Here is a 24,667-nt window from a genome sequence, read left to right as displayed (position 1 = left end):
TCCTCTGTGGCAGGGCACAACCAAAAAGGCTGTGACTGTGCTTCTCAGAATGCTTTTTGGGCAAAACTACAGTGCCATGTCCTTCATCAGAGGGGTATAGCAGAACACAGGAATATCAGAATGACCATCCAGTCAACCTGTCTGTAGTTTTCCTTCTGAGAGAGGCCTATAGCAATGTTTGGGGGAAGTAGTGTAAGCAACAACACAGATTTGCTTGTCCACAGCTTCTGTCAAGGAGTAGCTTAAGCCCTGTGCTATAGGCTGCATCTAAACCACTGTGGTTTACTAACCCTCTGTACTCACACAGTCCCCTTTTGGAACCACCCATCTGTCTGATCACCAGAGTGTGCCAAGCAATGCAATCCATGCTTCAGTAATACTTTGTGTGGGGAAAAAAAAATGTTCCCCTTTGTTAAAGGGGATACATGCATACTTTGCATGTATGATGCTTAGCAGAGGGAGTCTTGAGTCATCTGGGACCATCTGATGATATTAAGGTGTTCTAGTACCCAGGATCAGGTATGGAATCAATGGAGTGACTCAAAAATACCTGGTGACAAAACATCCATTTTGTCACTTATATCTTCTCATTTTGTGGTAATACTGGTTAATGTAAGACGTGCTTGGAAGCATGTTGATGATTTCAAGCTTGTATCTGTAAATCATGTAGCTTCAGAGAGTTTCAGACCTTTGCAATTGCTTAATCTTGGTTATTTAAAACCTTGTATCTTGAGATCTGTTTGTAGAGGTAGCAAGATGGAAGATGGGCAGTTGCATTTGTAGCCTGTAGAGAGAGGATGGGTTTTTTTGCTTAGATCAAGTACCTTTACCATTCTTGCCTTCCTGCTTTGATACGCACACATTGTAGGGCAGAGGAACAGCTGTTGCGTTTGGCTAGATGCAAACAGGTTATGTTTCAGGAGATCTTTAATTAAAGACAACAAGTACAAATCAGTTGGTTTATATTCCACAGCTTTGCTTTAATTCTCCAAGGTTCCATGATGAAATATATAAACAGTGCAATGTCAGCAGACAGGTATTTCCCGCAGAGCTTACTCCAGTTCCCTGTGGCGTGACAGCTGCCTGAACTATGTGCCGACATGGGTGAGGAGACTCACCTCCTGCACTGCACACCTCTGCTGGCTGCCACAGCTCCGGACAAGGCCCGTCTGGAGAAGCCCCAGAAGCAGGGCTGCCCAGCCTCCCTCAGGTGAGTAGTGCCTCTGAGAAGTGTTAGCCCTTGGAAGCCCAGCAGTGCAACTGAGCTGCTGCTGTTACTTATTAGAATGTATAGCAAGTCTAGGACTGCTTTTTGCTGGGTGTGACAGTGTCCTTTGGGCAGCACAATGCTATCAGCAGTGGGCCAACAGCAATGCTCTGAGCTGATACCAAAATCCTTGCTCAGTTTCAAGAGAATCTTTGAGGATTTAGAATGATTATTGTTCAGTTCACTTTTGTACGTTAATGATGATGTGCTGCTAGTTCACTTTTTATTCTTCTTAAAGAATTAAGACACTGGACTAGCTCTAGGGAGGTGCTAAGAACAGATCAGAGGGTCCCATTAGGGCTGTGTAGAAATGTTTTGTTTAGTTTTTCTATGCTAGTAGGTAGTGCAGCCCAGGAGGAGCAGAGCTGTAGAGTCAGACAGTTATCAGTGATGACCTGATGTTCACTCTACATAAGTTTTGTGAGGGTTTATTTCAGACCACCATTAGTCCAGCTTTATGGAGCTGTGAGCCACCTGGATCATTTGGGTTAGCTTCAGCCAAAAGCAATCTTGTTTGCCCACTGTGTGTGCCCAGTGCCATGGACCATACCACAGTAGGTGGGGACAGTTAGGAGTTTCGTGCTCCTGATTTGAACTAAGATGCTAATTTAGCCACACAGAAATGTGGAATTAGGACAGGGCAAACATGAGTGGGTAGTTGTTGCTACATGCTGTGACCAAAGGCTCTTTTATGGTTCAGTCTACAGCATTCCTAAGGAAAAGGAGCACCACGGAGTGCAACAGTCGTATATCCAAACCACTTCTCCAGCTCTGCTTCAGTACCTGCTGCTGCACACACAGTGCAGAAGGTCACAGTCAGTCTCCAAACAGCTGGCCACAGGTGAACGTGGTAGTACTTCTATCCCTTTAAGAGTACTACATAACATGGAGTGAGAATAGAACTCTCATAGCTTGGTATCCGAATATCCCTTTGCCATCAGATCACACGGTGTAACCTGCAGAAACAGTACAGGGAGAGTGATACTGTTTAAAAGTTTGGATTACATTTTGTTGTGGAATTAGAAATGCTGGGTAAGTTGAAACAAAACCGCTGTCACAAGCACTGCCACAGTCTGGCCTCCGTAACATGCAGGGTTTTCACCAAAGATCAGATTTGTCTCCCTTGGCTGGCTCTTGCAGGAGAATGGTATCTGCTAGCTGGAAGTTGTTAATGAAGGGCACAGCGTGATCACAGGCTGCTGTGATAGTGTGAACACCCTTCAGGTGATTCCTTGTCTTTGTACATTGGTGTAGGGAAGTTAGTTACTCCCGATTTTCCGTAAGAAAGAGTGAGCACACTATTGACACTGTAGTGTAACAAAGAGCTTTATGTCAGTGTGTCAAAATGTCCCATGTCTCCCAGCAGTCCATCAAACATCACATCAATACAGTCAATACTGAAAGTGTCAAATAGAACATAAGTGCAAATAAAATGACTGCAGCGCTGTAGCAGGAAATTCATGAACTCATCTCGGCCTTCAGTAGCATACAGTGGCTTGCAAATATATTAAAAAAAAAAATGGCTGACTTTTTTCCAAACAAGAATTTTTCTGAAAATTGTGGTGATCCCTTGCTAGAGATCCTACATCTTCTAGACAGCTAAGGCTATGCTAAGTATCTCAAGCCTTTGTTTTTACTTCATATACACAATCACATTACTTCACAAGGACATATGGCTGAAAAACACTAAGCTGATTGTCGGAAGGCTTTAAACTCTCCCTCACTGACCTAGAGTTGAAATAGCTTGTCCCAAAGTGGATGCTGTATTTGGAAGCCCCAAGGTGAGCTTCTGCTATCTGTCCCTAGGAGGGTTGCTGGCAGCAGTGTTTACGAAGGGACAAGAAACTACAGCCTGGTGCTAGTAAGAAAGCCTTGTCTTCAATCTTACATAGCCCAGAGGGGAGAGAGGAAGAGCCAGAATCTCATAGTCTTAGAGAGCTCTTAAGGGTTTGATCTTGATCTTTGTTTTATTCTGCCTTCCCCCATCTCTGGAAGAAACCACACATTTCTACTCTAGGATAGATCTCATGCACTGGAATTCTTCCCAGAGTTGGCACAGCTTCAAAGGGTTTTCTCTTGGCCGTAGAACCCACATGCTGTTGCAAAGATCCCCAGGGAAAAGAGCTGGAAACAGACAAAAGAACAACAAAGCTACAGGGTCCTCCAGGAGGCTATACCCCACTGGGTTGATTCCCCAAAAGCCAGTCATACAGGCAAATCCCTCTCTTACTTCCCCATCTTCCATTGGTCACCACAAAGCATCCTAGCCCTTGGGTTCTCTTCAGGACCCATGACTTTCACAGTGTGCTGTCCTGTTTCCTTTGCTGGTGAGAGCTCTTCCTACAGATGCTGACTTAGGGCCCTAGCAGCTTTTCCTTAATGGCATTTTCCTGCTTCTTCAAGCTCTCAGCAGAACGTTCATCTGCCAGAGCCCTTCAGACACAGCAGCAAGCTGTTCAAATGATCTCACCTGTTGCTACTGTACAAAGAGCCCCGGGAATGAATGCTGAGTCCCTTCATCCTTCTCTGTACAGGAATACTCTCCTTCAGTACTCTTTCAGGCTTGGCCATAAACATTAATTTCAACCTACTGATTTATTACTGGTGTGTGGGGTGGAGCACTGACCTTAGCAACAGAACTCTGAGGACCCACAACAGCATTTGACACAGCTCCGAGGTATCCACCTGTATATCTACATAGCAGGTTGTTCAATTTCTATCTACTCTGCAGGTGCAAGGTTCATGGGGTTCTGCCTGCACAAAAGAGAAAATACCGAAGAAACCTGAACATGCATAAACTGGTTGTTGTGGAATAATATCGGTCTTTAATCTCAAAAAGCTTGGGTCTCTTTCTACTCAGGTTGGATTGTGAACTGTCAGCAAAAAGTGGATCAAGAGCAGTGTTGAGGTTACCTGTGAAGTTTGTTGTAGCACTGAGGAAGGCTATTAGTTGGAAAAGGAAGTTCAGTTCCAAATCAGATACTAGCTTTACCTCACAAGCCTGATCCTGCAAGCCTCACTCATTTAAGTGGCTGTCTTGCTTTCAGCAAGATTGGTCCAGGCAGCAGCTCTCAGTGGCTCGAGCCAAAAGTTTTTATAGATAACTACATCCAGGCTGGAGGGGAAAGGGAAAAGACAGACATAGCAAAACTAATTCATTTTCCACAAAAGAGCAGTAATAAAAATGAGATAGTAAGTGAGCCTTGCCCTTAAGGTTACCGAATAGCTACTAAATTAAAGGAAAGGCTACCATGTTTGGTAATAAATTGTATCATCCGCTGCAGGCATCAGCTGCAGTTACTATGGACACAGCTTCCAAGACAGAGATAGGCAGGAAGAGAGAGCTGGAACAAAGAAGGAACGGTAGAGCTAAAAAAGGGTTAGCTGGGATTTTGGAAGATCACTGTCTAAAAACCTTATTCAGTATAGAGTCAGAAATCCTTGGTGTGCCGAAATTCTGGCATGCTCCAAACCCTTCTGGTGGGCTGGGTGCCCCGTTCCACATCCTCGGAGATGGTCTTGATATCACTGATGAACGGGGAAATCCTGGACCGAGATTTAAATGTTGCTAAGGAGAGGCTGGTTCTGTTCTTTGTGTTCCATTGCCTGGCAAGCTTCTTGGCTTCTTCCTCCTCTTTGATCTTCTCAGCAGCTTCCTGCAGGACAGACCGGAAGAGCCGGGATACTTCCTGTGCTTCTGGTTCATATTCAGCAACAACTTGCCGGAATCTGAAAGCACAGTCAAGGCACAACTTTGATTAAAAACATCAATTTAAGGACTGCTGCCAAATCCCTGTGCTAGGCTTGGAACTCGCACTTTCCTGCTAAATGGGACTTTCTGGACTGAAGGGAACAACAACAGGGAGGGGCCATGAAGATATGCTCAAGGTCTCTAAAATCACAAGGAAGCCATGGAATGTAAGGAAGCAATGAATCACTGTTTCTTATAAGCACAAAAGATAGTTGGGAGAACCAAACAAAGCTAGAAGGCAAGTTTGAAACAGAAGGAAGTGCTCTTTCACATAATACCTATTAAACCAGAACTCAGTGCTATCAATAGCTAAGAAACAAAATTATTAAACAAGTTTATGGAAAATGTCCCCATCAGCAGTGATTAAATATGATTGTCCAAACGCAAATCCTTGCTCAAGTAGTCCCTTAACTGCAGCTTACCAGAAGCTGAGGGTAGACCAGGGAAAGGCCCACTAGACTTCCCCTTTTTCCAGTGCTTCTTCCCCATACCATTACCCAATGGCCATTAGACAAACAAAAATCCAGTAAAACTCTTCTTTGTTTGGTAGTCTTTCAATATCTAATGTTCAGTGAAGTGGTATTTCATCTTCCAGTGGATTTCTGTAAGATAATGAACTGGCTCAGTTCATTATCAGCATGATGTTGTATCTAATTAGATAACTGTGAATTACTTCAGTGCCTTTTTTGAGATTTACTAAGCTAGCTTAATACCAAGGAAGTGAAAAGAATCACCACTGTTTATTTTGCAGGTGAGGAAGATGAGATGCAGAGCAGGATAGTTTTCATGAAGCCACTGAGTGGGCCACTGGCCAGGCAATGAAGAGAGCATGCCATTGCTGACACTTTGTTGGGTGATTTGGTCCCCAGCCTGGAGAGTGAGGGATCCACTCCCTAGGCTCACACAGCAGTCATGTAGATATGCTAATTGTTCTGTAACAGTATGTATTTATGACAGAGGGTAATATGGGTACTCTTCTAATAAATATTCACTTCTTACTATAAAAATTACACCTACAAGCAGACAGAGAGCTGAACTATTACTTCATTAGAATGCAGGTATTTGTACTTCATGGAAGCTAAAGTGTATAAGGTCGTTAAGCATTCTGATATTTTTCTGCAACAGAACTTAACAAGGATGGAAAACAGTAGGGCTGTATTTAAATAAGCCTAATACATCAGAAGCAGGTAGAAGAAGATATTGACTCTTGGTTTTTTGGTAAGGCCTAGGAATGTAACAGGGAGTTTAGCACATATAGCATTGCACTACTTAATGGTGTGCCAAAGGGTACCCAAGATAATAAGGACAGAAAGAAAGCCAGAGAGAAACCAAAAAGACTTTTTGTGCATTAATGTATTTTGACTCTTACTGCTGAGGCCTGTTATTGGACATATATCTTGACATCATGCTGTATCCCAAATAGTTCAGTGCCTTTCTCTCCCAGCAGGTACTGCAAACAGCTATCTGCCTGTTTGCACTCTTCTTAGCTAGGACAGTAAGAATAGTTTGGTGAACTCTGCTGTTAAGATTTACCTCTGACTTATCAGGACCAACATCAAAACTACTTCATATGGATTTAAGCAGGTCTAAGAAACAAAGAGAAAGCAATCCGAAAGGTTGTCTGCTAGTCACCCAATGAAAAGCCACTCACATTCTGATGGAGAAGGGAAAGGGGACCCTTTTCTGTCCCCTAATAAGATGAACTACTTTATCCTTTTATTAATGCTCACCTAACTTCAGTACTGGCATGTTTGTGTAAGGGGCAGCCTGTGTAGGAAGTCCAAAAGGAAGTCCACAGATATTTCTCAGCGGAAAAGATGGACAGGCTATCAGGGCTGAGGTGTAGCTAAACCAGTCTGTGTATCAGAGGAAAGAAGATGTTTGCTGCAGACATCTACACATAACCAAAGCCATCTTACCCGCTTATCAATGAAAGCCAGTTGGTGTGCTGGATGATCCATCAATCTGCTCTCTGCACAGAACACCCAATGTATAAACACAGCAAAACCACTGGAATCAAGGGATATGGGCTTTCACCTTGGCAAACAAACTCCACTCAAAGCTGCTCAGTGGAATTTAGCACACAAAATTGCATAAGGCTCACTTGTCTTCTAGCACAGGTTAACACCCTTATGCTTTTGCATGGAACAGTTTCAAACTAGGCAACTGCACGACCATATCTAGAAATGCCTCAACAGGGTTTCCTTATTCATCATAAAAGCATTACCTATCTATCTATCTTATGACACAAGCTGTGAGACTGCTGGTAGCCTGTAAGACATTATGCAAGTCACGCAGACATGACTGTCAACAAAACTCACCTTGAACCAGCAGGGAAGCCTGGGGCAGATCTATAGGCATACATAGGGATGAGCACATTCCCCAGTCCAGGCAGCGTTTTAATCACAATTGAAACAAATTTGTTTTTCAAATTGTGACCCTTCTGTTTCTTAAAGATTTTAAGAATCTGGCTGCACTTGGCTCGTACTGGCACTGCTTTTTTAAAGCGCTGTCACCTGCCTATGTTATTCTGTAGGTCCCCAGTACGGAGGGTTCCCTAAGTACAGCCTGAACTTTAAAGACCTGTTAAATCCAATGGCAGTCCATGGACTTAAACAATATGCTTATAGTTCAGTGTATTCCTGAGTGCCTGGCTGAATTGGGACCTCTAAGTGGATTTAGTAATTCAAAGAAAATGTGGGGTGCTTAGTGCTAATAATTAGCTGCTGACTCCTGAATTTTGAACAGGAATTCTGGTTATAGTGTAACACTGTGAACAGCTTTGCTAGAGAAGGCTCCTTGACTCCTAAAGAATTATGGCATTCACACTAATTGCAACACTTATATCACATCACCTCAAACTTAAGCTCATAATTGTAAATAAATCCATTTTTTATTTTAGTCATTTGTCTTCAAGCATACTAGGAAAGCCGCTTCAGCTATACACAAACCTTAGAAAATTACAGTCCTTAGCCTGTGGTATTAATAACAACCTGGGTCACCAAAATGCAGGTTTACATTTCAATATTAGTGGGGTTTTTTTGTTTCCCTCTGGGCAGAGAAGAACAAAAACCCACTGTTTCACTTTTGCTGAAACCAAAAGAAATTAAAGAGACCTTCACTAACTCTGATTAGGGCTAAAGCTCTGAGTTAAGATGGCAAAAATCTGGAGTTTTGTATTGGTAACCTACTTGTTACCTACTAGTCTACTTGTTCAGTTTAACCATGGCAGTCAGGTACCAAAGGCCTCACTGTCATTTCCTTCAAATGGCTCCAGGATTTAATTTTAAATAGTCAGTGATCTCCAACCCAGTAACCTAAAGCTAAGTTACTCCTGAATGCAATAGCTTTATTTGCATGAGGTGAAACAGAGTCTCCAGATGTCTGATGGTATTTGCAGCGTATTTGAATCCTTCCAGAATTCCAACAGACTCAAAGAGAGGTTTCTATTGACCTGAAATACAAAATTAGCAAACTGGATGTGAAAAAAACCCTTTCATTTGTGAAGTGCTCCTTTCCAGCCTCTTCCACATTTAAAGAAACAAATTTATAGAAATTTTACCTCTCAGTAGCTGAGACTGTAGCCACAGAAAAGGACATTTTGGATATCATTTAGACCTTTGGAGAATGAAGTGACATCTCTGACAACCCATACAAAATTTTTTTGTTCTAGCTTTGACTCTGAGCTCAGTCTCACAAAGGAGACCTTGCATGACACAAACAAAACAAACTGCAGTCTTGCAAGTTGCCTGCTACTTGTGTTATTTAAGTATTGCATGTTTGCCAAGTACATCAAAAAGGACTTCAGCTCTTCAAATGCCTAAAAGGGAAGGGAAAGGATCAAGCTTACTATTTCAGTCAGAACCAAGGACTTCAGTAGGGTACACGCTCTGCATTTCAATTTCCAAGTGCAAGCTCATAGATGGGGTTTTTTTGTGGAAGATTTTTCTAGAAGTTGCTGCATATTACGAAGTCATAGAGTATTCAAGAGGAAACATCAGTGGTGCAATGATCTTGTTATTAAACTACTTCACTGGAAATGTAAAGGTTTCCTTTGAATTGCTATTATACTCATCTTGTGGAATTTTGGGGAAGTTACTAAAATCTCTAGCTTATCTCACTTTCTGAGAAGAGCATTTGTCCAATTTTGGCTGTCTTTCAATTAAATTGCATGCTCCTTCTTTCTCCTGTACATTTTCAGCTCCTAACATGGCAAGCCCCATTCTTTTTCTTTGTTTCCATGTCAGCAATGAGGATTTCTTGGAATCACAGAGCTCTCGGTTCGAAGGTTATAAAAGACGAGGGATCAACTGTTTACATTTCCAACACAAGACGAAAGGATTATTGAATAAAACTAGGACATATGAGTTAAAGACAAGCAAAACACAGTTTTTTACAGCAGAGTTGTAGTTCAGGAGTGGAACTCTTCCACAGGGTGCCACAAATGCTAAAAGTTTACTTGTGTTCAAAAAGAGAAGAGACCCCACAGCCTAAACAAACTACTGAAAGAAAAAGTCACATCAGCCAATTATGGACCAAAAGTCCACTTCTGGCTCCAAAAGTCTCCCGGTTACAAGGCACAATTAGTTGGATGCTGTATATAAGGTATTGTAATTGCCTGTACCGTTGGATTTGCTTGCCTTGTTCTTTACTATTTTCCTTACACTGATGCTACTGGCCACTCTCACACACAATCTGCACATCAGACCATTCAGACCTTTGACCCAATCCAGTTCCACCGTTTTTGTGGCTATGATTTTTCCCTTCTCAATTGTGGAATTGAACCAACTAAAGTAATGGAAGCCTCATTTTGTTATGTGGCTCTGCGAACCACGCAAACTCTGTAGTATGGAACAAAAACATGCCACTTCTTGAATCATGCTGTAATACAACTTATGATAGCCTACAGTAGCAATTTGTAAGAATTTTAAGAGGATGGTTTTAGCCTTTTTCAATTATGCCCACATAGAGCCCACCAGCATTGCTGAGTATGTTTATCTACTGCCAGCAGTATGCTGAATCCTGAACAGTGAACGACACTACAAGCTGCACTGAAATCACACATCTTGCATGATCTGTTTCAGTTAAAATAAAAATTAAAAATTAAAAAATAGCAGAGCAAGTTGTATGTGGCTCAGCTTAATACTTTTCTGAAGGAGATGATGAACCTTGGGGCCTCCCAGCTCCAGCAGCTGAAGCTTGCTCTCAGGGAAATAACCTGTTTGCCAGACAGGCCCCGCTCAGTGACCCTGGGGATGGTGAAAATAACTCTGAACCCCAAGGGATTTGGAGTGGCTTGTTTACAGCATACCTTGGAGTTATACAAATACAAGGGAGGTGCTGCCCAGCAAACTTTTAGTGGAGAGAACTTGGCCACTGAGCGATCTCTGATTCTGACACCATGGCCTTCTTTTCAACAAGGCCTGCACCGGCTTGCTTCTAAGGTTCAGCCCCAGGGCTAGAGAGGTAGCTTTGGCATCCTTTCCTGGCTACTCCAGTGCTTTTACAGTTGTAGTTCAAGCACTGTAGATTCATTTTTTCAAGGGAAAACAGGTGTCAGCATATGCAGTGAGGGACTGCAGAGTGCTGAGACCCCCCTTGTATATGGCCTGCAAGGACTGTCTTCTAATCCCAACTGAAGAACATGTTGGAACAGGGGAATTTGATTATAAAGGCCCATTTCACAACTTTGCTTTGGCTTAGGTGGGCTTCAGAGTCACTATTTGTCACTTGCACTGTGCTAAATGCAAGTAAGGGTTTAACTTACAACAGCCATCTCAAAAGAAAAAGAGCCACACCCCTCCCTTCCAGTTTGGATGCTAAAACAGAATTAGGTGAGATTCTAAAGGCATTTCCACGAAAGGTCACTCAGCTGGCAAGCAGCAATCCTATGTCTAGCACTTGAAAGGCTCAACAGCAAGTCCTGTTTACATTCACACTGCAGAAGTCAGAAGCACCACTTAGCTGTTCAATCCAACCTCATGCCCCACCTGCATCCTGCTCCATGCCGAGGGTGTGGAGGGGGTAGAGGAGGGAGACACAAGTCCCTCCTTTCTCTGGGAATACCTGGCTCACAGGCTGAAAAGAAATAATAGCACCTTTTGGCTAGTTTGGACACTGAGGACAAGTGCCTCAATAGACCTGCTGGACAGCCTAAATCAAGAAATGAAGGCTCCAGTGAGAGTGGATAAACCCCAAAGGAGTTATTCAGAGACTGTGGAATCTTCACCCTTGGGTATATTCAACAGTGGACAGGACAAGGCCCTGAGCAACCTGATCTAACTTTGAAGTTGGTCCTACTCTGAGTAGGAGGTCAAAGTACATACCTCCAGAGGTCTCTCTCAACCTCAATTTCTCCAAGATTCTAAAGTCTGAAGCAAAAGCCATCACAATACTGAAATGGTGACTTTTCATCAGACAAGATAAAGCTGCTCTGACTGTTCAGGAGCATAAAGTACTCAAGCCAGTCTCAGGGGGAGATGGCATTTAGTAACTTGGGAGGAAATAATGTTGTGCTAAACTGACTTAAAACATTATAGAATCATAGAATCATAGAATCGATTGGGTTGGAAAAGACTTCCGAGATCATCGAGTCCAACCCTTGGTCCAAATCCAGTCCATTTACTAGATCATGGCACTCAGTGCCACGTCCAATCTGCGTTTAAAAATCTCCAGGGATGGTGAATCCACCACCTCTCTGGGCAGCCCATTCCAGTGCCTGATCACTCTCTCTGTAAAGAATTTTCTCCTGATATCCAACTTAAATTTCCCCTGGCGGAGCTTAAGCCCGTGCCCCCTTGTCCTATTGCTGAGTGCCTGAGAGAAGAGACCAACCCCCACCTGGCTAGAACTTCCCTTCAGGTAGTTATAGACGGTGATGAGGTCACCTCTGAGCCTCCTCTTCTCCAGGCTAAACAACCCCAGCTCCCTCAGCCTCTCCCCATAGGACTTATGCTCCAGTCCCTTCACCAGCCTTGTTGCTCTTAGATTTCCCTTCTTCCACAAAGACACTGTCCCAACAGAACTTATCATACAGGATGCCAAGTTTTGGTTCTGTTGGTCCTGGCAACTCTCATTCCCTCTTTGCATATCATGGAGGAAAAGGGGAAAGGAAAGATCTGTATCATCACATCTTTTACTGTACCTGACTATGACAGGCCCACAGTAGGAAGGATGTATTTTGGCACACATATCCTCCAACTGCAGCCACTCTCCTGGGCTGATATCATAGCTGTGCTTTGGATAGCTGACCAGCCAGCCGTAGTCCACCCCAGTCTTGATCTTGCGATATTCATTCTCCCGCTCTCGCTGCTGCTTCTCTGCCTGCTTGATCTGCCAGCTCAGCTCCATCATCAGCGTTTCAACCACCATTTCTGTGGGGTTCCTCTGGGAAATGCGGCTTGGGGGCTCATTCCACCTGAACCAGGATGCCAATGACATAGTGCTCTGTGTGTCTTCACTGGGAGTGGGTTGAGGGTAGGGAAGGAGAGAAAAAGAACAGTGCCATCATCAACAACCTCAGCCGAGAACACGCTGCCCCACATACCCCCCAGTCTGTTGTTCACCTAAAATTGCTACTGGATTAGCCACTTGGAAATAATTGGTGCTGGGCACCTTGAGAAATCTCACCCACAGCAGCCAGCTTGTGCAGAGGGTGAGACAAAGGGTGAAGAGGCACCATCCCCTTAACTTCCACTCACCGTGTAATTAAAATGAGTCATGGTTCTTACACCTTAAGTCAGGTTACAAGGATACTTTGCTCCCTCCAGGCTAGGCTGGGAAAGCCTTCTCCTGTCCACAGACAAGAGCTGGGGCTAGGGCTTGCCTGTCTGTACCCTTATGGGAGGGCACAAGCTTGCAGCAACCCTACATGTGAAAAACCAATGCATGGAGCCAAACTATTGCTGGGAGGTACATTCTAGCCAGGAGATCCTTAGGGAGGAGGCAGGATGGGTGACCCGTATGGTGGGTTGACCCCAGTGTCCACCAAGACCCCACCAAAGCTGCTTTATCACTCCTCAGCTAGACAGGGGAGACAGGCTTGTGAGCTGAGAAAAGGACAGGGAGAGATCACTCAGCAATTACTGTCATGTGCAAAACAGACTCAGCTTGGGTAAATTAGTTTATTACGAATCAAATCACAGTAAGATAATGAGAAATAAAATGAAATCTTAAAATACCTTCCTCCCACCCCTTTCTTATTCTTGGGCTCTACTTTACTCATGAAGTCTCTACCTCCCCCCATGCAGCAGCATAGAGGAATGGGGAGTGGGGGTTGCTGTCAGTCCACCACATGTTGTTTCTGCAGCTCCTTCCTCCTCAGGGGGTGGCTCCTCACATGCTTCCCCTGCTCCAGCATGGGTTTCCTCCCATGAAAGACAGTTCTCCATGAATTTCTCCAATGTGAGTCCTCCCCACAGGCTACAATTCTTCATGAACTGCTCCAGTGTGTGTCCCTTCCACAGGGTGCAGTCCTTTAGGAACTGACTGCTCCAGCATGGTTGACCCCCCGGTCACAAGTCCTCTATCAAACCTGCTCCAGTGGGGGCTCCTCTCTCCATGAGGCCACAGGTCCTGCCAGAAGCCTGCTCCAGCGTGGGCTTCTCACAGGGTCACAGCCTCCTTTGGGCATCCCCCTGCTCTGGTGTGTGGTCCCCCAGGGGCTGCAGGTGGATATCAGCTCCACCGTGGACCTCCATGCTCTGGAGGGGCACAGCTGCCTCACCATGGCCTTCCCCTTCTCTGGTGCCTGGAGCACTTCCTCCACCTCCTTCTGTGCTGACCTTGGGGTCTGCAGAGCTGTTGCATTCCCATATTCTTATTCTTGTCTCCTAGCTGCTATTGCTCTTTTTTTCTCCTCTGCTTCTTGAATCTGTTATCCCAGAGGTGCTCCCACCCGGACTGATGGGCTCAGCCTTGGCTAGTGGTGGGTGCACCTTGGAGCCTGGCTTTGGCTTTGTTGGACATAGGAGAAGCTTCTCACAGAAGCTGTTGCTGTAGCCCCCCCCCCGCCCCAGAACCTTGCCACTCCCACCAAACACACCTGGGTAGGTTTGCTGCTGTAACATAAGCAGCAGAGCTCACCCATATTGGGTAGTACCCACAGGAGCATTAGCTACAAGGCCAGAAAGAGCTTTAACCATTATTTAGCAAATATGTTGTTGAATGCAGGGGAGGCTACACCACCTTCTATAGACTGAAGTCCAAGTATCAGCTTTACTGCAAGAGCATTCCTTCAGCACTACCATCAGTGCTAAGGGAACTGAGGCTGGTCTGAGATGGAAGTACAAGCAATACCGAGGTTTAAACTGTTATTACTTCTAAGTAAGAGGTTTCTACCTCTGGGGCATTACCCAGCACTTAGAAGACAGATCAAATTGCATCAATCAGCTCAGAAAAAGATGGAATTAACTCCCCACCCAGCCAGTCCCTTCATGTTGTCCCTTCAGGAGGACAATGCATGGAACAAAGTTATTACCTATTGTACTTGTATTTAAACACAATGGAATCCAAAACAGGCACTAGGGACCTGAACAGGAGCAAAACAGCATCTGTTTCTTCACACAGTGCGCTTACGTGCCTTGTTGCTCCCTTCCATTCGCCCCTAGGGAGAAGGGGTGGCACAAACAATGATTGCAGCTGGGATTACAGAAAGGCTACTCCTGGCAGCAGCCCAATCAGGGCATGGCGTCAAAAGTTAACATGAGGGCAACGGATTAAAGAGTCTGATTCTGCAGGGCCTGAGCAAATCCTCATTATTGAGACACACAACAAAGGCAGACATAAAATGGAGAAAAATATGCTTTTGATTTAAGTTTTCACACTGGGGTCTAGGGCCTTTAGTGACAATGCAAATCACCAGAAGCTCATAACTACGCAATACTCCTGCTAGAGCTGAGAGCCACGAGCTCCCAGACTCCTTGGATGAGAAATGATCAGTAGGGTTCTGCCCTCAATGTGAGGAAAAGTTGCTTTCATGCCTTTATCACTTGTCGTAATGTAACCTTGTTCTCTTTCAAAAATGTTCATACCATATAAATACATCACATCATTAAAGAAAAATGCTCCAAAAACCTGGATAGTCTGTACAACGCCCAAGTCTGAAATTATTTCAGGGTCTAACGCTTAGGCTTTTCCAGAATCAGGAAGTTTGCCAAACTGCACCAAAGGACTAGTTTCCCTAATCCTGTATCCTACTTCTCCCAGCAAGCAATACCAGTTTCTTCAGAAGAAAGACATAAAAGGGCTGAAAACTTCAACAGGTCACAGATGTAGCTACCTTGGTGTGTAAGGCTGCAGGTGCTCTCCTGAGACTGTGTAAACATTAACACCTTGGCTACTTTGCAGCGCTTATACATGAGAGATTGCTGTAACTGGCTTTGCCCTGGAGCATCAGCTATGATTATCCTTATGACAGCAGTCACAGTCAGCAGCTGCTGGAAGTAATCCTGCTCCTGTCTCATTTCTGCGCTCTGGAGGAGGAGGAGCAGCAGGTCCTTTCATTTGTTTTTATCACCAGGGTGACTCCAGTTAACAGCTCTCAAATCACCACACAGTGCTCTGGCTGTCTGCCGCTGACTTACTTGTCCAAGACACATGAACGAACTCAGGTTGGAACTGATGTGCTGACAGCTTCAACTCCATGATCCCACCATTCCAACATGTACCTGGATCTTGCTGCATGGTGGCCTCCACTCACCATTATGCATTAATAAGGGTGGAGATCTTTAAAACTGAAGACCTTTTCCTCAGTCTCATCACCCCTTGTATATCGCATAGGTGAGCCCTGCTAACAAAGTTGAGGACCGTAACAGGCCACAAGCTGTTGTAAATAATTTAAAGTCTCCTGTTCCTTTTCAGCTTCTGTGACAACAGCAATATTTTGTAAGCTTTTACAGGTACCTGACCAATTAAAGTAACATTATTATTTCCATTTGTACCTTCATGTGATGAAAGTGAGCATGCCCTTCTCTATTTTACCAGCAAAGTGGTAGCTTACTTTGGGCTTATTCTGGCTATGACCTGGTCTCGCATTGATTTAACTCTCTTGACTTCAGGGGCATTAGGGGGCAATCAGTACAAGTGTGAAGCTGAAGAATGCCCTTCCAGCTATTCCTAGCTCACCAGCTGTTTCATTAGAAGAGGAGCAAGAGGGGAAATTATTTGGCAGACTGGGAAAGAGAGCAAGGAGACTTGGGGTCTAATTTGACATCCCTGGCTTTCACATGATTCTGGGCTGTTCTTACTGCCTTTATGTGTTTTTTTCTCATAGGTCTGTCTCAAAGCAAGGCATTCTGCATGAGAACCATTTCACCTAGCACTAGTACTGCAGAAGATAAACAGAAAAATATTTTGCATACCTTGTCTGAGCAAGGCCTGCTAAACCTGAGCCCTGCCCAGTCACAGAGCTTTCATAAAGTAGAGGTAACAGGCAGATTTGCTTTTGGTGTGGGAACATGAATGCCACAGACTCCGAATGGGACTTCCACTTGTCTGACATTAAAAAATCTGCTTCCACAGGAGAAGATATAAAGGAAGGAAAGCACTCACCTGCAGCTGAAATGGCCTATTTTCAAGTGAAGGAAAATCCCCTGCAAGCATTTCATGCACACTGGCAGCTTGTGCTGGCTGTTCCTAAGGGAGTCTTGTTTGTATGAGATTGTTTCCGTCCCCATCTCTCATCCATCATCTCCTCTCTTTGAGAGCTGGCAAGTGGCCATCTCTATTTAGCAGGCTCAACAAGCCACCACTCTACCCACTACTGCCCTTTGCAGCCTGCAGAAAACACTGTGGGCTCCATTAATTGTGGCTGCTGTTTTTAAATTAAAGTTCACAGGCAGGCTAATCATTAACTGACTCAAAATGGCTTTCCTATTTGGAAAAACTGGAAGGACTGTCAGCAGGATATGGACAACTAAAGGAAGGCAGAAGTTACAGCCTGACCATCTTAATGGGGAAAAGGACAAATTTACGCTTTGCAAGCAACCACATTAAAATTATTTTTAAAAAGAGATATTGTCCCAGCTGAATACACATCTTTCTGTTGTACAATTAGTCCATTTCCTGATTCCTTGTAAGAGGCTGTCCTGGGAGGTGACACAATCCAGTTGATAAATTCCTCTGGTGTTATTTAAGCAAAATTTCAAAGGGGTTTATGTGTGTTCCACTCCAGAAACAGATCTGAGTTTCAAGATTTTGGTCTTATTGACCCTAGACCTTTGCCTAGAAGACAAGCCTTCCCCTCACACTGTTGATTGCAAGTCTGACCAAGCACCTCACAGAGTTAAGCACATAATTACCTTGGCTATGTTGAGGTCTGGAATATCTTACTTTCTCTCACAGCCTCTGGAGGGTTGCTTCAAATACTAACGATTGTTGGTAAGTCCCTCTGAGACTTTTTCAGGGAAAAGTTTCCTGTTAGCTTTGCCTTCCTTCAAAACTCCTTTTTGTTCTCTATGCTGTCAGCAATTCCTGTGTTTTTCTCCTCATGTATTTTACAGCTTTCCCATTCTTTTCTCAGGGTATGTTCTGTACAATTTCACCTTATCTTCCACTTTTTTACCTTCTCCCATATTTCCCCGTGTGATTTCTTCTTGTTCCAGAGAATGCACCAAAGAATCATCAGAAATATCAACATTCACATGCCTTATCTGTTTTTTCACCTTCCTAAAACAGGAGTTCAGCCTTTCCTAGCTCTTTTTCCAACAAAGGGAGTATGTTTCCTTAACCTTCTCTCTGGCTGTTCTTTGGCCAGCTAGAGGCTGTTCATACAACCCTACAGACATCAGTCTCCTTCAGGCTCTTGTGGGCTAGATCACCACTTGCTAAGACTTGTTGCAGCAGGGCTGCTTTCTGTAAAACATGAGTCAATCAACAGGGCCTGTTTAGTGTATAGAAAATGAACTTCTGAGAATAAAAAATTCCTTTTCCATTGATCCTTTTCCTGGTTCCCAGATTGCAACACCCTCGAGGACAAGAAAAATGTAGGCAGAGGGTGGGAAATGTGCATTTCTAAAAAAAATGAGAATACAGCTGGACTCTCTATAAAGGTATGTCCTTGGTTTGACAAGTCTCCTGTGGTTTGCCTTTGCCTTCACAATCTGTCAGTCCAGAAGTACTGCTGACCATCCTCAGTGACTCTCGAGAGCCTTAGAGGTGTGGTAGTTGTGTCAGAGCAGGAGGAGAAGTCTTAAGGGGCTTCAAATCTAATCCAAAGTCCAGGGATGTCAATAGAAAGATTGTCACTCAGCTGGCTATAGATAGATTCCTGGGAAATCCACTATCATCCAGTAAAAGCATACCAACAAAAGGGGCTGAGGAGCTGGGAAATGCCTTCTCTCCCTTCTTGTGGGTGGTAGTTCCTTCCTACTACAGTCAGAGAGAGCAGAATTTGTTCATGCAAGATACCCACTTAGCCTTTTTCCATACATGCCAGATCAGAGGGTAACAAACAATGAAAATTATTTTTAAAATAAGTGGGACAAGCTCCATCCCCAAATTCTGCTCATAATTGTACTTTTTAAAAGACATGCAGTCACAGGGAAAAGAGATGATGCGAAACTGTGAAGCATATTAAACTTTGTTTTAAATTATTTACTTCTTTAGTAAGGTTTGGATTACTCTATCCAAGAAAGTCCAGTGTCCTTCAGATAGTGAAGGGTATCTAATATCTCCCTGGACTGCAACTCATAGGTATACTAAAGTTGATTTGGCTACACCCATCTCTGAATTCTGTACATGCTAACTGATGCAATGTTTAACAAGCTGCTCAGGCAGAAATCGTGGTCATGGCTATGCTGCTGGCCATACCTGCAGGAAGTAGCATTAAGTAGTGACAGCATCAAAGATGAATCTCAAATTCTGTTTCTCTTGGGACAAAGATATTTTAATTCTGTTCCAAAGAATCTTAGCAAGTTCTAATTAAGAAACTGCTGCCAACACCTTCTCAATTTTATTTATATAGTCCACCATAGCTTTGTGAAAGAATCCCTGTTCTCTCTTCTCCACCGCTTTCTGGTTTGTTCAGCCTGGAGGAGACTGAGGGGAGACCTCACAGCAGTTTACACCTTCCTCACAAGGGGCAGCGGAGGGACAGACACTGATCTCTTCTCTCTGGAAGTGGCAAGACCGGAGGGAATGGCCTGAAGTTGTGTCAGGAGAGGTTTAGTGTGGATATTAGGAAAACATTCTGCACCCAGAGGATGATTGGGCACTGGAACAGGCTCCCCAGGAAGGTGGTCACAGCACCAAGCCTCACAGAGTTTGAGAAGCGTTTGGATGATACTCTCAGGCACATGGTGTGACTCTTGGGACTGTCCTGTGCAGAGGCCAGGAGCTGGACTTCAGTGATCCTTGGGGGTTCCTTCCAACTCAGGATATTCTATGATTCTATGATTTTTTTTTTGCCATTACTTACCATTATCGGCTCCATACAGAGACTTTTACCTTATCAGAATCCTACAAAAAATCCTACTTCCTATCTGTCTTTCTTGTTTAGTGACATAGAAGTCTAAGGTGTTTACAGCTACTTACCATGTAATTGTAATCTCAGTGGAAATTATTATAACCTCAGTCTGAGATGCTACGAGGCAATTAATGCTGGAAAAGCAGTAGGTAGGGCTTTTCAATCAAGAAATTTAAAAGCAATGCTAATATAATTATATTAACACACTAGCATTCCTCGTTCTGACCTGCAGAATAGAGAGAGAACTTTTGAGGACACTCAGGAGTCTGCTTATAGACCACAGCAGAGAACCTGTGTTTTGCTTTATAAGCATACTGATTCCCTGTTGTGACGGACACAAGCTATTTCTGGACTAAAAAACCTGAAAAATCCCAGTGGTTAAAACGTATCCAGGCACATGACCCTGTTACAAGTAGCAAGGAGTTTTGAAAAGGAGAAGTGCCGGGGGTCGAGCTAAGGCTTTAAATGCTGCATTATTTATTGACAAGTCTTCATGGCTGCAGGTGTTTAAGGGTAGCAAAAAGCACCTCACAGCAGCATCCAAGAGTGAGCCAGCTGTGACAGGGCACTGTGGCAGCCAGCAGGCCCTTGCATGCCAGGTAATGCCTGTCTGCCCCTAACAGGGCAGTGCTCATGGTCTGACCTGCCTGCCACAGACTGACAGCTCCTGCTGCTGCCCGGGTCTGCTTCTGAGGGACAAGTGCGCTCAGAAATATGTGAGAACCATGCTGCCCTTCAGCATGTACTCTCGTTCCTGCATGCACTTTTCTCCAGCAGACTTTGCATTGTCAGCACTATAGAAATGGGCTGGCTCTGTGTCTGGTGTAATTGCCACAGAGTTACAAGTCGCTTAAGCCTTTAGTGAAGGTGAGTGACTGTAAAAATCACCACTAGGTAAACCAGACAGACAGAGAGGTAAACCAGGCAGTCAGAGAGCACCACAAGGTGCTGCAAGACAGAAACTTCTCTCACCCCTCAGCATTTATGTAGTGTGTAATGCATTCTTAGAGCTTCAATCTTTTAGCAAACAAGTCTACCTGATGCATTTTACATCTGCATTTTGCTTGCAAGAGGGGTAAAGGAACAAGAATTCAGCACGAACTGCGCCCCAAGCTCAGGTATGAATGAGAAAGGTGTTTTTCAATCCCTAGCCAAAACATGATGAGAAAAAGTAGCTGGTCAACTGGTACAGCTTTGTGATCTACAGTAAAGCTGCACTAATAGAAAACAGATTTGCCCTACTGAAATAAATGAAAGCTGTGTTGATTAACTCCAGATGAAAATCCAGGCTGCAGATCTTAAAGAAAGAGTGAGGAAGGGCGCAATAGCCTGGAGCTCTACTGATGGCTGGGACTCTCTACAGAAGATAATCTTTGTGTTAGCTGCAGAAGCAAAAGGGTGGGTGCTACTCAAATGTACTTATGAAGCAGAGCAGCATTTTACAGTCTGTCTCCTTATCAGAGAAAACGAGTTCTATTTGTTGAGAAACAGGACTATTATCATGCCAAATTCCCACTCATTCCTTAAACAATGTTTCTAATAGCAGCCATAAAAACACTCTGTTGTATACAACTTACACTAAACTGTTTTCTAGACTTACAGAAGCCAGGAAGTTAAAACACACTGAATTGCTCTGTTTGCCTAACTTGTTATTAAAACTCGTATATATTGCTCAGGTCTTGCCATGATGGATCAAACACACCTTGAATTCTATATCTTGCTTTGATCTCTGCAGACTACAAAGCCAGGTTTCCAGTCAGGACAGAGGGACTTAAAGTATTCTTCACCATTCATTCAGCCATGTAAATAACAGTTCAGAAGGTAACACAGACCCATAGCCTTCCTGTTATTAAAGTTGTTCAAACCACAAAAAGAAAAGGTATTACTGCAATAAAGCAAGTAATGTCACAGACTGGAGCTTCTAATGATGTCATCCACTGTAAATACTTATATCTATAGAATTACAGAAAGAGTTTGAAACTAAGATCCAAAAGGATATTTCACCTCTCATCAGGTTCTCTGAAGTTTTTTTTTAATCATATATTGTGGCGTAGACTAGACTAAGTGCTATGAAAATAGGTGGGTGAAGCATGCATTCTCCATCCAGACTGAGGACTAATTCTTCCGTGAAAGCAGAAGTAACTCATTGCATCATAGGGTGAGAATCCATTTTAACAGACTTCTTTACACTTCTGTCCAGTACTGAACCATAGTTACAGTATCTATCAGGAAGACAATTGACTGAAGATCCCCAAAGTCTCACTCTGGCTCGATTCACTGCAGAACTAAGCCTCTAGTGAGAGTTTTCTCTGTACTGGAGAATACTAGGACCAGTTTCATCCTTGTGACAGGATTTACTTAAAAATACTCACCGTTGTAAAATTAGCATACAAAAGAAGAAAGCTAAATTTACAGTTTGAAAATTTAAGCCTGTCTTTGTTGAGATCACTTAACAGCATTGTGAGCAGCTCTGGGAAAGCTCATGCTTTTTGCCCTGCAGTAGCTGTATGTCCCAGCTGTGGGTATAGAGAGAGCTGTCATATAAGCAGTGAACAGTGCTGTCTTGAGACAGATTTTAATTAATGTGTTAGCTTTCAGAGATATACGGTGTAGTCTATTCTTAGTTGCGCTGCCATAACTCCAGAGCTATCTGATTGATGTTAGTGCTACCTGGCTGGGTACCCCAAATACTGGACCTCCCCACTGAAGATACTTGGTAGGGCAGGTGTCTAATCTAAGAGATTTTAAAAGTGTCATATGCATAAGGCAGCACAAACCATGCTTTCCTCCTCATCTGCCTGTTCTTTACGTAACCAGTTACCCAGTGCTTATCCATGCAGGCAGCCGTGCCCGAGCCCAGCCTGGGAGAGCTGTTCGAGCACCCTGGCCCCCTTCCCTGCCCACCCATCCCGCCTCACCTTTGGCACCAGCGCTCCCGCTGCTTTTGCGGACAGACGGACACGGAGCGAGCGGAGAGGGTACCAGAAAGAGGACGTGGCTTGAAGTCAAGCCCTCTAAACTGGCACAGCAAGCTTAAACCCACAGTGGGGCATGGATTAGCCCTGGTGACGAGGGATAACAGCTGGGCTTACGGCAGTGCTTTTGAGCGATTAGGGCTTGGTCCAGTACTTCCACGGACACAGTCACCCGGCAAAGAGCTGGCACCTCTCGGCTTAGCCAGACTTCGGCACCTGCTTAAAAGTCCTTTCAAAACATGAAAACTTTGTGGGGTTTTCTAACCTGCAGCTGAGTCGGCACTTTGAAGAAATGAACGTACTTCACAGCACTGGGACTTTCTGAAAGCGGTAAAGCGGCATTTGCTCCCTTCGCCCCCCGGCCGTCGCCCCCCCGCCTCGGCGCCCCAGGGCTGTCCCGGCGCTGTCCCCGGCGGAGGGCGGCGGGCACAGAAGCCCCTCGGGCTGGGCGGCCAAAACCCCACGGCCGGCACGGCGGGAGTAGGGACACCCCAACCGCGGACTCTTCGCGGCAAAGACAGCGGTCACCTCCGCTCGGCACCACCTCCGTCCCGCCGGGCACCCCGCCCGCCACCGCCGGCAGTGTCCCCTCCTCCTCCTCCTCCTCCTCCTCCTCCTCCTCCTGCTCCTTACCGCGGTCACCGCTCCCGTCCCGCCGCCGGCGCTCAGGCAGGAGCGGCCGGGGCAGCGCCGCCTCGACGCCGCCGCTTCGCCCAAGTTGAGCGGAGCCGTCGCCGGCTTCTCCCTCCGCTCCCCGCCGGCTGCCCCCGCTCCCCGCCCGCGGCGCTGTTCCCATAGCGACTACGATAACCCGATTTGGTCCAGGGGCGGTGCGCTCCGACGGGGCGTCCGCCCGGCCCCAACACCAGCCCCGGCCCCGGCCCCGAGTCGGCGCTGACCCCCCCGCAGGGACTCACCTCTGTAGATTGAATTTGCACCGATAAATAACGGCGCGGTAACTGGATCTATTTGATTTGTTTCTCGCCACGTCCTTCAGTAACAGATAAAGCTGTCCAAGGGATTTCGGCCACAAAAGCCACAAGGGTTTCACTGGGTTTAAAGGGACGAAGGATGAGGGGTCGGCACGGGATCTGGAAGGGCACGGAGAAGGTGAAGAGGAAGAAGTATTTTACAATGAGAATGGTGAAACACTGGCACAGATTTCCCAGCGAGGTGGTGAATGCCCCATCCCTGGAAACATTCAAAGTCAGGCTGAACAGTGCTCTGAGCAACCTGACCTACCCGACGATGTCCCTGCTTGTTCCAGGGGGGCTGGACTAGACAGTCTCAGCCACATGTGGCCAGAGTGACCTCCGTGAGCCCACAGCTTCTCATCCTGCCTCTTACTGCAGTACAAAAATGCACAGAACAATCCTCAATGTCATTGGTCAAACCCCCATCAAATTCAAGGAGAGCCAGGCTGTGCCAGAGGGTTGCTGACCTATAGCCTTGGGTAAGGAGAGCACATGGACTGCTGGCACCACTCAAGGACATGTGCAATGTAAGCACATGTGTAAAGTCAATCATGTCCTCACTGAAAAGCTTTCATGAATTATGGCCCAAATTCTGATATCTTGGTATTTATGCAGTACTCACACAGCCAGAGGACAGTGGTGCTTCAGACTACGTATGTCTGTACAGTACACACATAAATCAAAACAGGCCAGTTAAGAAATTACAGGTTAAAAGATGCCCAGTGCAGTCTAAATTAAAATGTATGAGGATGGGTTTTTTAAAGTTCAGTTTATTATTAGATCAAAAATTACAGCTGGACTAACAAAGAGATTAGAAGCATTTTCTGCTCTAATTACCTGTGGAGGATTACATGTCTGTCCTGAGCTTCAACACCAGCCCAGCATACTATCCTGTTTGCAGACATATATTTTCAGGTTATATTTCCAATGCAGTGAATTCCTGGAAATTCCTGCCCTGAATCAGAGACAACGATGACTGGGGAATATCTTCAGGAACATTTCTTTGCAGATATATAAGCCTCACAATGGAAAAATCGTTCATCTCTCCTATACCTTATTTATCAGTTGAAGCCAAGGATTTTTATACTGTTGTACTGATATGACTTATCAGATCAGTCAGCACTCAAATCATCAGTTGCTTGGAAGCAACGCTCTGGTAACACAGGTGGAGGAAAGATTTATTCAATGGTACATTTTCCAGCACATGTCGTGACAATTAACTTTCACCATACTGCA

At 44.8% G+C, this 24,667-nt stretch overlaps 1 protein-coding gene across 6 annotated transcripts; it reads right to left on the bottom strand.

Annotated features, from left to right (window-relative positions):
* Positions 1-955: 955 nt before the first annotated feature.
* On the bottom strand, positions 956-23,540 carry RD3 (RD3 regulator of GUCY2D). 6 transcript variants are annotated; one of them, XM_064648308.1, is made up of 4 exons: positions 16,569-16,844; positions 14,497-14,622; positions 12,163-12,477; positions 956-4,996 (listed from the first exon to the last, which is right to left on the bottom strand). In XM_064648308.1, exons 1-4 carry the CDS (start codon positions 16,691-16,693, stop codon positions 4,699-4,701), a joined length of 864 nt encoding a protein of 287 aa, XP_064504378.1. In that variant the 5' UTR covers positions 16,694-16,844; the 3' UTR covers positions 956-4,698. The 6 variants fall into 6 exon arrangements, with proteins under 6 accessions (XP_064504378.1, XP_064504377.1, XP_064504374.1 ...); XM_064648307.1 differs by lacking the exons at positions 14,497-14,622; positions 16,569-16,844 and adding an exon at positions 23,375-23,540; XM_064648304.1 differs by lacking the exons at positions 14,497-14,622; positions 16,569-16,844 and adding an exon at positions 23,091-23,221.
* Between the last annotated feature and the right edge of the window lie 1,127 nt (positions 23,541-24,667).

This window comes from Pseudopipra pipra, chromosome 3, assembly GCF_036250125.1.
Source record: "Pseudopipra pipra isolate bDixPip1 chromosome 3, bDixPip1.hap1, whole genome shotgun sequence".
Lineage (NCBI taxonomy): Eukaryota > Metazoa > Chordata > Aves > Passeriformes > Pipridae > Pseudopipra > Pseudopipra pipra.
This window is presented reverse-complemented; position numbering and strand designations above follow the sequence as displayed.